Source organism: Haliaeetus leucocephalus, unplaced genomic scaffold (assembly GCF_000737465.1).
Source record: "Haliaeetus leucocephalus isolate CR32 unplaced genomic scaffold, Haliaeetus_leucocephalus-4.0 Scaffold1, whole genome shotgun sequence".
Lineage (NCBI taxonomy): Eukaryota > Metazoa > Chordata > Aves > Accipitriformes > Accipitridae > Haliaeetus > Haliaeetus leucocephalus.
This window is the reverse complement of record NW_010972437.1, coordinates 21,040,449-21,058,796: the sequence shown is the minus strand read 5'-3', so window position 1 is coordinate 21,058,796 and position 18,348 is coordinate 21,040,449. Positions and strand designations below refer to the sequence as shown.

Below are 18,348 nucleotides of genomic sequence, written 5' to 3'. Positions count from 1 at the left end.
GACATTTCAGATCCTTACTCATAGCAAAAGCAAGCCCATAATAGGATGAATGGGGGGGGGGCGGGGACAGGGGACAGGGACAGGGACAGTTGTTCATTGTGGTTTTTTAAAGACCAATTATGTTGGTACTACAGTCTTCACAGGAAGAAATCAATATCCCTGATGTCAGCTGATATGGCTGAATACAAAGAACTGTTCAGGTAATTACACACACACAAAAACCGAACTAAGAATTTAGGTCAACATCCCTGGCATGTAAACAATATGAAGCAGAGCTCACAGAAACCTTTAGCTTCCAGCATGGACATGTAGCTTAATTATGACTTATATTGTACATACTCAGTAATTTACCAGTGTGTTTTATAGAACCTATTTCTGCTACTACTGTTTGCCCAAAAATAACAGCAGTAAAAGCAGCCTGAATTAAAACCTTCCTGATTATTACAGCATTGCATTTATAAAGCAGCCTTAACCCAGAAATGGCTCTAACACTTCAAAACTCTTACCAGATGAAGGATAAATTTCTTAGAATGTGTCACTATTATAAACGCAGGTCTGACTGACTAGTACAGTAATTCCAGATTTATCATTGTAAAATCCAGTTTTAATTTACCCAACTACCCATGGAGACTGAAAATTTACATGCCCCGTAATTGCCTCAGGCTTACTTTTCTTTGAATGCTTACAAGCAAAACGTTTACCATGTTCAATTGTATCTGGCTGTGGATAACACTTATGTCATAGCTTTATTTTTTCTTTCTCTTCGAAAATCTACTAAAATGTGACCATTCACACTGTTTCCCAACATGGTAAACCACAGAATACGTAACATCCTACAACAAAACTTTAGACTAAGCTTAGCGCAGAAAACAAGAATATCTTAGAAATTCACTGGGTTGCGGGAAAGATCAAGACTGTGATTAACTTCTTGAGTCTCTGCAAGGGAGCCTACTAAGTGAAAGCATGTCACTGATTATAGGTAATGGATCTTACCCTGTGCTAACAAAAAACAACAAAACCCCAAGGATTTCAACTGCCTGTATCAGCTTGAATTCAGAGAAAAGTTCTTCTAGTTTCAGTTGTGGTAATCAATTTAATCTGTTTATATGAAGATGACAGACCAGCCAAGAACTTTAGAAAAGTCCAGAGCTGCATTGCCCAAGCACACATAACAGTAGCAAATGAAAATCCAAAATCAGTAGCAAATGAAAACGCAAAACTTTTCATCATTTTTCTAGAGCGAACAGCTTTTGTGCCTGGTAGACTAATGTCTATGATGATAATTTTATATGGCTGACTTTGCCCACTCAGAATGCTGTTATAGCATACTCAACGACATATGTAGTAAGGCTGTCTAAGTGGATTCCAAGCAGGCAAAGCAAACCAAAGGAAGGTTACTTCTGAGGGAACTAAAAAAAGCATTGGGGAAGGTGACATAAGAGCACTTCCATACAGCGCTATAGAAGTTATAGTCCAGAACAGGATTTCTCTTGGATCTTTTCCCTTCTTATATGAATAAGTAAGAACAGGATCCCAAGTTAAGATGACTGGTAACTAGAGTATCATATTTAATGATGATAACTCCATGTTTACAGAACAGCTCTAAAAACTATTTTAGTTAAGAGGAGAAATAAACGACAGCATTTTCTGCAATAAATGCACCTTTTTGATCCTTATCATGAAAATGGTTATCTATGGATGAAAAGATGACCATATCCTGAATGCTCCACCTCAGTTATCCTCAAGTGCCATACCTACATTAAATTTAACACACTCAGTGCAATTAAGTTATATGTGACAAAACAGATAAGAGCAATCACTCTACAGGTAATATTTTTTAGTTCAGTTGTCTCTTTAAAGACTTATTAGACCATAACACTGGACCTGGCTATATAGTTAATTAAACACAAAGTACACTTACAAACTCCTGAAGAAAAAATGTATTAAAATTCATTATAATTTGCACCACACTCATTTAACAGCACAGCATGCAGAACAGGACAAAATTCCATCATAAAATTAGCCATAGCATAGCATGAGGTAAATCATTTCAACTTGATATGCTACAACTAAGTTTCAGTCCTTTTTAAAGCTTATTGACACTGGTAGTGGTAAAAATATGTTTTGAAATACCAAACAAAAAAATTAGCTTAAACAGCTGTCCTTACCACTGAAAGGTGTTAATTCGTACTCTGTTCTTAAAAATCAGTATTCCACCTGACATCACTCCAATCATTATTTCATTGTTACTCTGATCCTTTAAAAGAAAAGAGAAAATTACTTGAAGAACAATAAAAATATCTTTGAAACCTCATATATATTCATTCTCATCTCTCTCTCTCTTAATACACAAACACCATAGTAAAACAGATCTTAATTATCATGGAAGGAAATGTTTTTTAATAAGACAAGAAAGAATTAAATTATTCATTCCTCTTTAGGACAAGCCCAAATGTTTGCTGCAAGTTCTTTATAAGCTACCACAGAATTTTAATTTCTTAAGTTAGATGTTCTGTGTTCCACCAACTTCGAAGAAATACACGGAGTATTCTAGCAGTTTATTACAAATAACAGCACTAATAGACTGGCTTGATGTTTGCTACACTAAAAGCAAACAGCAACTTAAATTCCTACCTGAAAGGAAATTGCAATCTCAGAACACAGAGAGATGAGATTCTAAAACAAACAATATTGTAAGCATATTTAAAAAGCACATTTTTCTTGAAATATCTTTGCACTCTTAATCAAACACCTGCTATAGATCTCTCAATATGTGTGCAACAGCAGGACATAGAGAGCAGTGAAGTGGGGTACATTTCAAATTCTACTGCAAGTTCCTCTAGCCTTAGGGAGTAGGACAAGAATATTTAAAAAAAACAGAGGTGTCTTAGTTACTAAAAAATACATTCAGAGGCTTTGCAGAAATGGTAGCACTCTACTGACAGGTTAAGATCATTTGAGTCAAGACCTTGAGCTACTTGCTTTACCTGATAAAACTGATGCTGTATCCAATTATAGTACACTCACCTTACATTAACAGTTCATATTATATAATGATTTATAATTTGGTTCTAATTGGAACCAAATTAAATATTTTTCGAAGCTGACAGACTTAAAACATGGTGTTCAGGCCAACAAGGCTCAACGTGAATAACAAAGATATAACTAAGCCCAAATTTAAGCAAAGAAATACCATCACTAGAGTGAAACAGTGGCTATTGAAATTGGTAAATCACAGTTAGGCACCTAGTAAAACAACATTACTTTCTTTTTTTCTCTTGTAAGCAGCAGCCAGGAAGGCTTACTAAAAATAAATATTTATTTTTCCATAAATCTCAGAGGAATCCATTTTTACATTACAATACTAGTTCATCCAAACTTACCCTTGCATAGTGCAACTCAACTCCATAAAGTTCTAAGGTACGTGCTGTATTGAGATAATTGAACTCTGCTTCTGCAGGAGACAACCCTCTGAAAAAAAGAAGCTAAATCAGAAGAAACATTCTAACATAACCTCCCACATCAGGCTCCCTAGTGAGCTCAAACAGAAAATCTGCATTCATTTTGCTACTTCTACCCCCACCCTGACATCTGAATTTCCTTTCTCACCATAAACACGCTGTAATTCAAAAATTTTAACAGGAAAACAACCTTGTGCTTCCACATAGACAAAGTCTTGACAAGAACCCACAAGGCAGCTTGCAAACACACACATTTTATATCTAATGCACTGTACCATTTAAACGTCTGTGGAGCTCTAGAATCTGGAAATTACTTTTGCAGTCCTGCATTTTTTATTGGTAACAGCAATTTCTCTCCAAGGCTTACCCTTAAAGTTTAAATTACCATCAACTCATTATAATTCCTTTACCCTACCTAACAGAATTTGCTAAGCCATTGACTGAAATATAAAGTAACATTCAGCAGTTTCTAAAGCCAACAACATGCCCGAATTAAGCAAATGTTTTTGTAAATATAGCTTACATTTTGTTACATTTAACTGTAACAAAAAGCACTTATGTTCTAAAATACCAAGGAACCATCACTGAAAAAGTACCACAATGTTACACACTGAAAAAAAAATATTTTCCATTGCTTCATTGCCTTTTCCTCTTTAGTAAAAGGTCACAGACTTGCACACAGAAAAGAACAGATATTGAAGAAAAGGACTTTGTTACTTCTAAAGTAACTCTTGTTTATTGGTGAGAGCACCATGAAAACAAAGCCTTTATGCTCAAAGCGTACTCAAAGACTGAAAAAAACTCTTAAAGAAATTACATCCTGCTAAGTTAGTATCTTATGTAATATACACAAATACTGTTTTCAGTGTACCTTTAAGATATTAATTTTTTGACTTATTTTCCCTGTCATTCTGTCATAGATATTCTATCTGTGCAGAGTATCAATGGTACTTACTATACAGACAATCTACCAAAAAAAAAAAAAAATCACATTAAACGTACTCTTAAAAGAAAACAACAAAAAAACTCAGAAACCTTTAAGACAAAATACTCATTTTTTTACATAATAGCACAGCACCAGCAGTCAGGATTTGACAAAGTCAGTCAATATCTTCTGCTATAAATCCTTACATGTGCTGCTGATGTAATTTTGCTATTTCTTTTTCAAAGTCTTGAGGCTGGCTAGGGATGAAAGAATAGTCTGAGAGGTAGCCTGGCAAGTTTTCTGAATGGTTGTAGTCTCCCAGCTCGGCTAAAATATTAAAAAGAGAGGTTATTGTTTATCACTGATGTATCTTCACAAGAGTCTGCTCCCACATACTTTATGATCTATGCAAACAAAAATAGAGAAGACATTTGAACTCCCCTTTTCCCTTTCGAATAAACATTCTCAGTGAATACCATGGAGACCATTTAAATAGAGCTTTGAGTAGGTACTTATGAAGGAAGTTTTAAAAGTGTTTAATTTTTAATACACAAACTAATTCATAAATGCTGTCATAATGGCTAGCACTAAATAATATACTTCAAGGTGTTTTTTTAAATTTTTTTTTACTTTACCTTTGCTGGCTTTCATGTGATTATACAATATATATATTTTTAACCCTACAACTGCTATTTCTTCATTAAGATCTGCAAAACCCATCAACTGATACCGTACCAAGATATATTCAGAAGCATTAGAAAAATATTTTTTTCCACATTCAGTTGTGTGTATGGAAAAAATGTACACATACATACACCTACATTGAAACTACTTCACTTGAAACTACTAAAAAGTGCATTTACATAATTTCTACCACTTTCTTAAAATTACAGGAAATAAATTAAAATCACATTTATTGTCGGAATAAAAAAAACGTACAAACAACATTTGCTAAAAATACAGGCTTTGAGGCTTTCTAACTATAATCCAAAAAAAATCACCTTTAAATATCTGCAATCCATGTAAGAGAACTACAGTGACAGAGAAGTAACCTAACACGTGAAAACTGGAAAGTTCACAGCAACCCAGCTAGACGTGGAGTCCTGTGCTGGCCTACTGAAACTTTTATGGGCCATGGAAGAATTGATAAGAGGGGTGAAGGCACTCATGGAGCAGAAAGATAAGCAAGGGAAGGGAAGGTAGGAAAGAAGTCGGGGCCACTTGCATCACCAGAAACAGATCCTATTTTAAATAATTTAAAAATTGGAAAATAGGACCAGGTTTCATAACAGAGTGCATGCCTTGCTAAAATCCACTACAGAGAATACAGGACTGTCTGAGATCTGCATCTGCTATTCATCTACATTTATGAAGAATCCCAAGAGCTAAACCCAGAGTGAGTTTAGTAATAGGCATGCACAGAAAATCATTAGACAGAGGTCTGCACACTGAAGAACTTAAGGGCAGCAGGATCTCATATATAAATGTAACTACAATGCACTGTGCATACCCACCACTTCTACAACGTATGAAAAATAAACATACTGCATTCTTAAAAGCTTAAAATGTTATAAACTTCATAGTGCCTGCTTCATTACCAAACGCTTCACCTCTTCTAAGGCAAATCCCTATGGCATGACAGCACTTGCAGTACATATCTATTTCCAAATAGCTGGCGTTTGGGAGTTTTGTTTAAGAGAAACTGCTCTATTGATTCATCTGGAAAAAGGTGAACACTTATCAAAACTATGCATAAAATATTACATTAACATTACCATATGTTTTTTCCCAGAAAAGATTAACATGGACACTATTTGTCTGAAATGTACAAAGTACACATAGTACTAAATGTAGATGTAAGTATCTTTGATAGCAGAAAAACACATGAATATAGATCGATATATCAGGATTGCTTATAAAACTGAATTTCTGACAATCAAACTTCAAGAACTAAGTGCTGAACAATCTCTTAGTCGCTTGGTTGTTGTGGGTTTTTTTTTCCACCGAACAATTTAAGTTTATGAAGGAAAATGGAGAGAGAGGAAGAGGACTAAATTTCAGTCTTCAGGACTTATCTACTCACTGGATGACTTAAAATTGACGACGTGGGTATTGAACTTTTTGGCCAGATAAGAGGAGAATTCTCTTTTCCACACCTCCTTGGAGGCTCACTGTATGGTATGTTAAAAACGTTTGTCTAAAAAATGCTTTAGTATCATCCTCAAGAAAAAACAAACTAACCCCACACTTCAGAATACAGAGAAATACAAGAGGGTTGTTTTGGGGTTTTTTAACTGCACGGGATTAAAGAAGGAAAGCAGAGAGCGTTACCAGTATTTTTTCCGCTTCTAATTCAGCAAAACAGGCTGGGGGAGAAAAACCAACTGACCATATTTCCTTAATTGTGAGAGAAGTAGCATCATGTCCACATACATCACAATATAACGCCATACAAACTACACTGTTTAGAAATTCATCAATACTACTTTTTATATATTTCAGTACTAACATGTAAATGAATACTAATTATACTTACATTGAACAGCATAGGAAGCCAAAAGAGCAGCAGTATTATAAGGACAGGGCAATCTGTTTTGTTTTGTTTTTAAAATGAGAAATAAATAAAATTAGATATTTCATATGAAATTCAGTTATTTTGAAAAGCCTAATCTTTCATAGTCTATGAACAAACTGGACAGATAATTATTATAAACACTTCTACTTGCATAAACAGTAATTTATTTTAAATTAAATACATTTTTATTTTTGCAGGTAAAATCCCCTACCATTAACTTTTTCTCAACCAAAGTTGCATTTAATGTTTAACACAACAAAAATGTCTTACCTTCCAGTAAGAATGTCCTGTTTAATTTGCAAAAAATACTGGTACCTTATTTAGAGAAACAAACAAAAAAACACTATAATTAAAAATAAAATTATTTAATAATTTTTCATCAATTTAATGCATTTGCTTTCAGTTAGTGCAAAAGTAAAACTTTACATTTTGCATGCTATTTCTTAAACTATGGGAAAGAAATTAAACTGTGATTAGTAAAATAATAATACAACTTTGTAAATTAAACTAGTTACAGGCTATGAAGTTATACATTATATTTTACTAAAAGGCTGCAATTTTCACATTCTACCTGCTTTATTTTCCAGTATTTATGTTGAACTTAAAGTTTAAAAGAAGTAAAAAGAAGTGCCTTCATGATGAATGTGAACAACAGAACTATTCAATATGGCAGCCAAAAGTTGAAGTTTGCATCTGTGTATGGAGGTACCTTAATAAGAATGATTTGTACTCCAGGTAGATAAAACTGATTTATTCTCATTGCGTATTGATATTACCCTGCTTTCATTTAAATTAAAACAATTACTCTTAGTATTTTGGAGTTACATTCTTAAATAGAAGTTATGGATTCTATTATGTCAAACACCTTCTGACTGACTTCCCTTGAACTTCTAAAGTTTTCTTTAATTATGATGTGAGAAAAGCTTGTTTTAGAAATTCATCTAGTCTTCCCATAGCCACTATTGCAAGTCAGGAAGGAGATGGAAACAGCAAAAGGAGTAGATGAACACTTTAAAACAAGAACTACTTCCCACCAAACAGTGGCAGCGGGAACACTGTGACTTAAAAATCCCAACAAACCTGAAACTGCAAACAGATTTGCCTCTAAATTACTTCCTTTTTTTCTCCAACAGAGCCCAAATATTTTTTAACGTCTCAGAATCAATCCTTTGTTCACTCAATTTAGTCTCTTCATTATTTCACTCAAAGGTTTTAAATAATTTCAAAGAAGTATAAATGTTTATATCAAGTGGCAAGCCTCCACTGACACAGAGATTGAAGTGGGGTAATAAACAAGACTTACTGAGATGGCAAGATGTTAGCACAAGCTTAAAGTTTCAGCAAAAACCCCTTATAACATAGCATAAAGGCAGCTGTAGAATTTAGGCTCTATCTAATGCCTTTTCATTTAAAAAAAAAAGTTTCACTGAGTGGAAAATTTAAACATCATTCCTGCTTTCTTACAAATTTATTCTGTTTTGGGACCTCCTACACTATTATTATTATTATAAAAATCATCTGGTTTCCTTCCTGTAGTTCTGATTCGAAAGTAGAGTCAGCCATACCCATTCATTATCAACACTCATCAAAATTACTTATGAAAACCACCTGAGTTCAACTGAAACCAAGCATTAAATATTTCCCAATATTAACTTGCACAAAGAAATTAAAAACAAAATACATCACTTTATTACACAGGACTTCTTATAATTGTGTAGTCTTCAGAAAGTGGATTAACTACAACTTTAAAGACTTCCACAAACATTTACAAATACACACACAGAAATCCAATCATTTACAAGCTAAATATAGTGGAAATGTAAAACATTCTGTGTTTGAAAGAAAATGAGGGAAAACACTTGCAAACTAACAAGCAAAGATGTTAGCCCATGTGCTCAACTCCTACAAAACCATCTAGAGGTTCTTTAACTGACCAGAATGGCAAGAAGCTTAGTTTAACGTATTAACCTCAAGAAGTTAAAACTGAGACATTAGCCAGGCTTTAAAGACCTCAAAATACTTTTTGGTTTTCCACCTTAAAATGCATACTGAAACCAAAAAAGAGACAGATAAAGCAAAATTTCTTTACCTGTTAAAAAAAGCAATAAATGACAAGTTATATATTAAAAGTATATGCTTCACATGCTTAGCTTGAGTATCTCTTCACAAATTTAGTGAACAAATCAATTTTTCCTATTTTTCCTGTTTACATTTATGGCTGCAAAAACGTAGGACAAAAACATTCTGTATGTGCAGCTGCACCTTCATTTTATTTTACTTTTTTTGGTGTAATGCTTTATCAGAGAGATTCCATGGTACTTAAGGGACCTCATGATTAAGAAACACTAAGCAGAGTTCATTTTCTGTCCACTGTTTTCAGCAAACAGTGAAGTTATGGCTTGTTAGCTAACCATCCCAGTTTGAACACTTAAGACTCGCATATTGTTGAGCAAAATGGGAAATCAATAGAAACTTTAGCAAGGTAGATCTGAAAAAGCCTGCACAACAAACTCAGCTAAAACAATGAAGGTGGCATTGCATTAGAATATTTTCATCTTCCTTATATAGATACATCTAGAAAAGGGTAAGACAGAATTGTGCTAACGGGAGTGAACATTAATAAGCAAGTCCTTCTGTCATGAGCAGAACTAATGAAGCTTCATTTCCTACCAATACAAGTTCGTAAAGCTAAACTCTCCAACACAAGGTGAGCTCCTGCTGACCTTTCCTGACCTGGCACATTCATAACCTGCCTCCCTCACATGAATTCGCTGAGGTCTAGTAAGACACAAGCTTGTGCCAAACCTTCCCCTGATGTCTATTCATACTGCCTCATATATCAAGTCATTCCTCTGTTTCATTAAGTTTATAAAAACTGAGCACCTTTGAAAAGTCTCAGCTTGAGCTGGAATTGTCAGAAGTTTGTGCTTTGTTTCCTTTCTTTTTTTTAGGGGGGAATATTGATTACACGAAAGGAGCCCATATTTGTGACATGGCATCCTAACTGCCCTCCAAAATACCCCACGGATAATAACTCTCTCCTTATAACAATTCCAAATACAAGTGAGTTTTCTCAGGGGCAATTAGGTCTATTAGCAAAAATGGCAGAGCTGACCTTGATAAAGCAATCGTACATTATTTCTCATCTAAAAGGATGCTGTATTTATAGCTTTGTATTTACAGGGTAACATTTAAAGTAAACTGTTCTTTATTTTCTTTACTGTTTACTTCATACTGATCAACATTTACTGTTTTTTCCATCTCCTTAGGAATATTACAGTCCTTTAATTCAAATAACACATTTTTCATTATTCTGATGTAGTAAATTGCCAAATTTTCCTAGAGTAAATATTTCAATAAAACAAAGCCTGATCCAGGATCTCTGGGACTCATTTTAGTAAATTCTGTCTGCATAGTTGTGTGTAAAATTTTGTCCAAAATATGACAAATCGAAAGAAATTATAAACAAACATGGACTCAAATTTTCACAGTTTTGGTACTTAGGTTTCTAAAGCTATCCTTAATAATTTAGATACTGTTTTTCGAATGGGGCTGCCTTGTCTTCAGAACAGCTGGCATCCAAAAATTCCAATCTGTCAAATCATGCCACTTACATAGAGGACCAGAACTAATTAAGAATACTGAAAATTTGAGGCATTTCTTCAGGGACTATTTGCAACTCACAAGCCTCCTATCTTGATTCACACTGAGCATTTTCTTCAACAGACTTCAACACATTGCTATCAAAATAAGCTTACATGCTTCAAGCTAGGACTACAACCATACAAACAGATTAATTTTATTAGTGCCAAGCAGAAAACTGGGGGAGGGTGGGGGGTGGGGGGGTGGAAATTAAAAAAAACGCAGAAAGCTCAGGAATTTTTTAACCACAAAGGAGAACACAAGTAAGGATAAAATTAAATTTGTACTCATTGGTAAATAGTGGCATTAAGTTTTTCCTCTCTTCTCTATTTTCCCTTTTCTGTTTCTACTTGGTAGTATTTTCTTCATGTAGTTACTTCACTTTGCATATAAATTTGTAAATTTATTCACAGAAGCTTTTTGTTATATTGATTTGGTGCAACTGCATAGTTCATATCTGTAATTATTAGGCAAAAATTAGAGGCTTGCACATACAACACAAAAATTAATTACAAGAAAATTTCCATGTTATACCTTAAAAAAATATTAATCATTCTTATCCCCTTAAACATAAGCCTTCTAGAAAAAAGTTTTATTGATAAATTAACTAGACCTACCTTGTATATTCTTCTTGTAGCTTGTTTGGGTCAGTTACGAAAAACTTAACTCTGAAGTTCAAACTGTGAGGAGATCCTCCTATGGTCAAGAAAAGTTATTTCTAATTAATCCGAGTACCTTGGAAAAACAGCATAATAATGATATATGAATTGACCAAATACATACATGTACTCACTTTTTAATTGTTTCCTGATTGGTTTGTTTGGATCCAACCACCTCTGGAAAGAGACAAATTGTAACACCAACTTTAGAGAAACAAAAAAGTACAAATTACAGCCTTATACATCAAGAAACTGTTGCTTTTCTATTACTTTTTACTTGGTCTTTTACCAAACTGTCTTACTGGAGTACAAAGTCTTGTTACTGATTCTAGAAAGACACCAACATTATGATCAACAGTTGCTATTGTTCTTCTTTCCCTGAGATTAACCTCTGTTGTCCAGATATCTATCTCTTACAGTACTAACTCAACTATGACTTGGTTCTACAATTGTCACATGAGCCTGAGAGAGGTTAGAACTCAGTTATGGTGTGTTTAACAATCTTCAGCTCCTTTTTAAACTGATTATCTAAGGTGAACTAACTGTGGCAGTGATGAGCTATAAGCAGGCTAATATACCAATTCAGAAGTAGTTCCCGTACTTTTGACCCTGCCTTTTGTAGGCCTGACACATCCAGGGAGTGATCCCACTGGCTCACAGATTCTCTTCAAATTGTCAGCCTGAGTATCATTTCTGGTAAGTCGCTAATTGGAATCTTGTAAACCAGAGGCTCAGCGCTCAGCCTACTGGATTAAGGACTACAAAGCAATTTTACCAAACAGCACCCAATCTTGATTGTCTCTACGGGAGAACACTGCTGTGGGGAAGTACAGACAGATCTTTACAAAAGCAGCACTGCAGATTTCAGATAGAGGTATGGTTCTCTGGAAAGCCCTACAAATTGTATAAACCACTCCCCATGAGCAACCCAGCAGACTCTGCACATACCAACATAGTTCAATTAACTTGAACAGTATTTATAACAAAGATGGACTTACAATTCCTCATCCTGCCTTGCAATGCAAGCCCACAAGCCTCAGGAAATGGTTAATATGTCCACAGTTCCTATGAACTGACAAAGACCTAACCTGTATGGCATGTAGCTACCTCACATTTATCGCAGGGCTTTTTATTTTTTTTTTCACGTGAGGAAGGAGGAAGTGAACACACAGAGGTACCTGAGCTGACACACACTATGAATCCGAAGTTAGTTCTGAGTCATTTTATTCATTAGGAATAACAAATAATGATGACTACATCCAAATGCTGTATCCTTGTAGTAGATGACTTAACAGGAACTAGAGAGACAGTTTGATACAGCTTAAAGAGTATGATTATGTCAAAAAAACCTCACAGAGGACCAATTAACTTTTAAGACTAAATGTAAAGGCTTAAGAAAGGACTCTCCAGCCAGGGATACACATGAATTTTATGTAAGAATCTTTCAAAACATGGTGAAAGATACTTGAGTATCTTTAAGCAAGAGGTTACGATCCTATGTATCTGATAAATGCACAGAGCTGACTGAAAATCCTCGGGGATTTTTTTGTTTGGGGATTTTTGTTTGTTTGTTTGAGGGTTTTTGTTTTGGTTTTTTTTGTGGGAAGTACTGTTTTGAGATCACAGTTAATCCAGAAAACCTGGAATTGAAATGTCTAGCAGAAAAGCTTGCATTTACATTCCCTTCTGGTTGTAAAGATCAATTTGGTATGTACTAGCATAGCTCAAACCACAGAAGAGTAACTTTTTTTTGAACCATATTTAACAGGCAATATCCATGCTTCCAAGTGATATCATTCGATCCAAATGCAAAAGGTGATTTTTCTCTCTGGGAAACTGCAGTGTTAAACCACTTAATATTGTAAAGTAGCTGAAGTTGACAGTATTTAGGCAAAAGTACCAAAACTTTATGAATCACGGTACTGCTAGCAAGGCATGTTATCCCATTTACATCCCACTAAGTCTAAGAGGCAGGTAGATTTGGGGACCCATGAAGTTTGTACCCCAGTCCCTTAAAGAGTCATTTCTGAACTCTCTCCTCCCCCAGCAATGATCCCTGCCTCACTCCCTCCTGCCAAGGGTGCTCCAGCACCCACACTGACAGTATGCGCTGCACCCTCACTCCCACTACACACCAACACCCCTTCTCAGCATTGATCCAGGCACCCACAGCCCAAGAGCCTAGCCAAATACACCGCTCCAGCTGTACACAGCATCAGTGCTTTCTTGCATTGACTTCTACTGTGACATTAATATTGTACAAAAACATAAAGCTTGTGCAGTTTATGAAATCCACGTTTAGGCACAATGATAGAGATTTCACATTCACTTAGCAGAATCCCCTTTTCCCCATCACCTTTGACTATATCTTAAAAATATTCCCCTGTGTTATTTCACAAGTAACTAGAATATTTGTCAATCCCATCTGGTTTCTTTATCCAAATGAACTGAGTGTAAAAGTAAACTGATACAAAAACCTGAAATTAGTCAAACACATAAATTCTTCAAGCTTACACGACTAATATTGGTAACATTTCTATTTAGCTGCGACACATTGTTTTCACAGCAACTAGATATGTACTGAAAAGCCAAAATATTTAGAAGTCAAAGAATATTAAACCTTTAAAGCATGTGCTTATATCAAATAGCTGTGAAGCCATTCTTCTTTTGGACTAACTCTTAACCAGATCCTTCTATTACAGTGTTGTGTTCAGCTGCTTCCAGATAGATAAACTAAAAAAAACAGAGCTTAGATGTCTAATCTTTGGAAAGCCAGATAAATGAGAATGAGTAACACTACAGATTTCTGAATGTTGAGTAAAATATTGAGTGATATTCAATTAAATACTTCTTAAACAAGGCTGAAAAGTAATTCAGCCTTTTCTAAAGCATGCCTATGTCTTTTCAGCCTGGAAACAAAGTTTAGAACAAAAAGATTAAATGAGGCCAGCCTGCCAATGTCTTAACAGAACTAACCACAAAGTTGCAAAAGAAAAAACTTTGTTAAATATCTACAACTATGCTATACAGCTTTATTCATATTAATAAGCTTAATGATACCAGAATTTAGAGAAAGAATATAATTAAAAATAATTTGCTCTAGAGAAGAAAGAAATGTGGACGTAGTTCACTTTTCAGGCAGAAGAAAAATTATGGCTGGATTGGGACTTCTTTCTTCCTCTTCTACATTAAAAAAAGACATTAAAAATAAGTAGAAAGCAAAAAACCCAACCTTTTAGTAAGATAAAAAAATTATTCCTTCTATTTAGAAGAATCACTCTTGATGGTAAAACAACAGCAGATGAAATCTGCACTAATCAAAGAAAGTTGCACTACTTTCTGAAATTCACCTTAGTTACTGAATGATTAACACTTCACTGTGTCACTTATCTCTATAGATCACATTCTCCACATTTTGTGAACAAAAATTACTTTTGACACACAAGTTGGGAGATAAATTTAGACCCCATCACTGTGACATGCACATAATGGGAATTAGGTAAAGAACTGTATTAAAAGGAATAATACTTAGTTAAATTGCACTTTAAAACAAGTATTGAACATTTGATACCTATAAAAGAAAGTATTCAAGAAATATTCTTCAAGCAATCATGATCTCAGTAGTATAGCTATTACTATTACAGCCACTGAACATTACAGCTGCATCTATTAGCTTCTACTGGTGACTTACAAAGTTTCAGCCCTATGGAATTTCCTTTCGATTAAAGCACATGAACTATTATAAACACTCATTTTCAAAGAAGTCCCTTTTCCTGTTAAGGTGATGACCTGAATGCCCTTGTCAGACAGTGGACTATATGAAGCACTATTAAAAGACCTAGTAGGTATCTGGGCTAGAAACAAAAACACCATACAGGACAATCTAAAAAACCCTTATTTTTTTGAAAGTCTTAATGAAAAAAAAAAAAGTTACTATTTCTTATCCCAACTGACAATGATCATGCAGTCTAGTAAACATATAAAATAAAACAAGCAATATCCTTTTAAGTTATTATTTCATAAGGACAGATCTCAACCTTTTACTCCAAACTTGTAAATATTAACATTTAGTTTTATCGTAACTACAAGGTGGTACTGACCCACTCAAATGACACAGCTGGAGAAGATGGCACAATATTGCAATGGCTTCTATTTACTTCTCTTTACAATGACACAGAGAACAGTGATGAATATGATTATGATTTGTAAAATCATATTTATAAAACAGAGTCAACTTACAGGGTTATCAGTAGATTCATCAGCCAACTGTAAACCAAAGTAATCTCTCTCTGTCAAATCAAGATGCTTGAAGACTACATCCAATAGAACTTGTCCCTGATCATGTTTCTGCAGAAAACACACACATATTTTTTTTTATGAACAAATATATAACTGGACACACAAACTTCAGGCAGGCAGAGCACACACACATTCTTTCAGAAATTCTCTAGCAGCCCAAATTTTAAATATCATGAAGTGTATCCCAGGAGCACTATTTTTAAACGAACTTCATCTCTCTTTTTGAAACATATGCAAGGAATTATTATTTTTCCTCTTTGTCATTTTCTGACAGCAAGAATTTCTCACTTCTCAGCTAGCTACATTATTATTTCTGAAAACCATTCATTAGCCAAATTTGATATTTAAAAGGAGTACTGAAAAAAAAGAAAAAAGGCTAGGATATGACAAAGAACTTTGCAGCCTTGGTTGGGTCACTGAATTTAAAAGTACAGGTCTCTACAAGTTATTCTTACTTTTTATATCTGAAAATCTGTTCCTGAATCTAAACGAACCAGCATATTGAAAAAGTTTCCAAAGTTAAATGACATAGACAGCTGAAGCAGCCAAATATCTACCTGAAAATTGTCATTTAAATGTATTCTCTCAAAGATACTACTTCATTCTAAATGAACTAATTCAAATTAACTGAATGACAGTAACATTGCTTTTCAGAGAGAAGTGAACAAACTTGATTTCTACTACAGGGACAAATCTTACCCTCAAAATGATATAAAAAGAACCTGTAGTTGTTGGTACCTAGCAATTTTTTGCTTAACCTGAAAATACTGCCAACATAGTAATTGAATGCTGAGCGTGCCATTATGACAGGACTCAATAAACCCATTTGGTGACATGTGAAGGGGGTTTCCCAAAGAAGTTAGAGTGTCAGAGCTTCTTGAAGTACAAAAGATAAGGAATAATTCTGCAAGAAAAACTGACAAACAAAATAATTACGAGATACGATTGATTTATTTTCCGCCCAGTTTTTCTACTTCTCTGGCACCAAGCAAGCTTCTAATAATCTTCTAGATGCCAAGTATTATTGATGCTACAGTGGATTTGATATATCTTGCCTTGTTTACTGTAGGCAATAAGATATTTTTAAAGTTTTAAAACAAAACCCCCTGCTGTTCTGCTCCCAAATGACCTCACTTCTCATAGACATTATACAAGAGTTTACTTTTACAGCTGTTAAAACAGAAGTATTTAACTAAAAGGTCAAAAGAAGGTTGCAAGAATTTCATTATATCCATATACGAGAAAAATCTACAAATCGCATTCAGACATTTGTTACACCTAAGGGCATCCTAACAAAACTCATTTTTTTTGTTCAGCTGAAATTACGCCGAAGTTGAGTAAACTGTTAAAAAAAACATTTATTAGGGGCTAAACACTCCAAGAAGCTTGATAATTTATTTCATAATAATAAAAAAAAATCAGAAAATAGTTATCAACAAATTATGTTTGAAATGATCCCAGCAGTACAATCATAACAATAGCTCTGTGCATTTAAGTTGAAATTACATAGGGCATGTGTTTCAGGTCCCATATAAATTTGGCTAGGTTAAAGTGATCTAAGAAATATTGTATTTACTTTGAAAGAAGATTTTTTAAAAAAAAAAATCAGAGAAAATTTCTTGATGTTTAACAAAATGAAGAGCCAGTAGGAGCACCATTGTTAAAAAGTTCACTCTTTCCAATAACTAAAAACAAGCAAAGAAAAAAAACAGATGTTAACATAATAAATACACAACAGTATAAATGCATAAGGCAATTTTTATATACAATCCAAAAATAGTCACTTTCATTTTTACTAAATTAGGAGTTTCTGATATATTTTGAAATAAACCAGTAATCAGTACAATTTTTTCAGCAAACAAAACTAATTTTAAAATTACATAGCAACACTAATTGCTTCTTGGCATTTTTCCCCATGTAGATTAAAATCAGAACTCAAACTAAGAACTTATGACAGTAACTATCAGAAAACGGGAGACATTTGGAACCCAAGTTTAGGCTTACATTTACCATAGCTGACCTGTTACTTCTTCAAATAACACGCAGATATCAATTCTGTAGTTTTTTTCCAATCTAAACCTGAGAATTTATACTGTTTCTTAAATATCTGAATATATGTTTCCTAACGAAAAAGCTTAGAACTTGCTGATCAGTTTGAATTTAGTAATACAGAAAGTCATTTAATGACTGCAAGGAAGGTATTTCTCCTGCAACAGAGCAGCAAATCTGGTAAGAGAAGACTAGTTTCAACATGAAGCATTTGTTTTGATCACAATGTTTTTACTCTCAGTACAAAATAAAGATAAGCATCTAGTAAAACCAAACCTCGGTTTAACCCATCTCTAATATTTATATAATGATGTCGCAGCTTGCCACAGCAGGTGAAGGTCACAATCCTGCTTGTTGTGAAAGGTCCAAAATACTTGTATTACTATCATAACCATTGAATAGCTGCTATAAATAAAAGGTATGATAACAAGTTTCTACTTTTGCTTTTTTTTAATAAAAAAGCAAACCCAATAAACGTGGATTAGCATAAAAAGAAACTTGGTTTATTCCTACAGATAAAGTTAAACATTAGTATTTCCTCTTAAAACAGGGAATAATGGAAATATATGAAAAATGGGAAATATCTAATATGAAACTGCAGTAGATAGATACAAAACATCAACATTTTTTCTGAATTGGAATATTATGTGTACTTCTTATTAGTCATTGCTGGAGGCAAAATGTCTAACAAATTTTGGCCTTTCAGAACAAGTTTGACATCAACACTAGACATCAATA

At 34.1% G+C, this 18,348-nt stretch overlaps 1 protein-coding gene across 3 annotated transcripts in view; it reads right to left on the bottom strand.

The window, feature by feature from the left end:
* Nucleotides 1–18,348, bottom strand: part of PTPN4 (protein tyrosine phosphatase, non-receptor type 4 (megakaryocyte)) — a 120,508-nt gene that overhangs the window by 55,624 nt on the left and 46,536 nt on the right. For all 3 annotated transcript variants that reach the window (XM_010568598.1, XM_010568606.1, XM_010568614.1), the window contains 8 exons: nt 15,502–15,609; nt 11,397–11,439; nt 11,221–11,299; nt 7,232–7,276; nt 6,923–6,975; nt 4,593–4,713; nt 3,384–3,471; nt 2,169–2,257 (listed from right to left, as the gene is read on the bottom strand). In XM_010568598.1, coding sequence (XP_010566900.1) covers nt 2,169–2,257; nt 3,384–3,471; nt 4,593–4,713; nt 6,923–6,975; nt 7,232–7,276; nt 11,221–11,299; nt 11,397–11,439; nt 15,502–15,609 — 626 coding nt within the window. The remainder of the gene's footprint in view (nt 1–2,168; nt 2,258–3,383; nt 3,472–4,592; nt 4,714–6,922; nt 6,976–7,231; nt 7,277–11,220; nt 11,300–11,396; nt 11,440–15,501; nt 15,610–18,348) is intronic.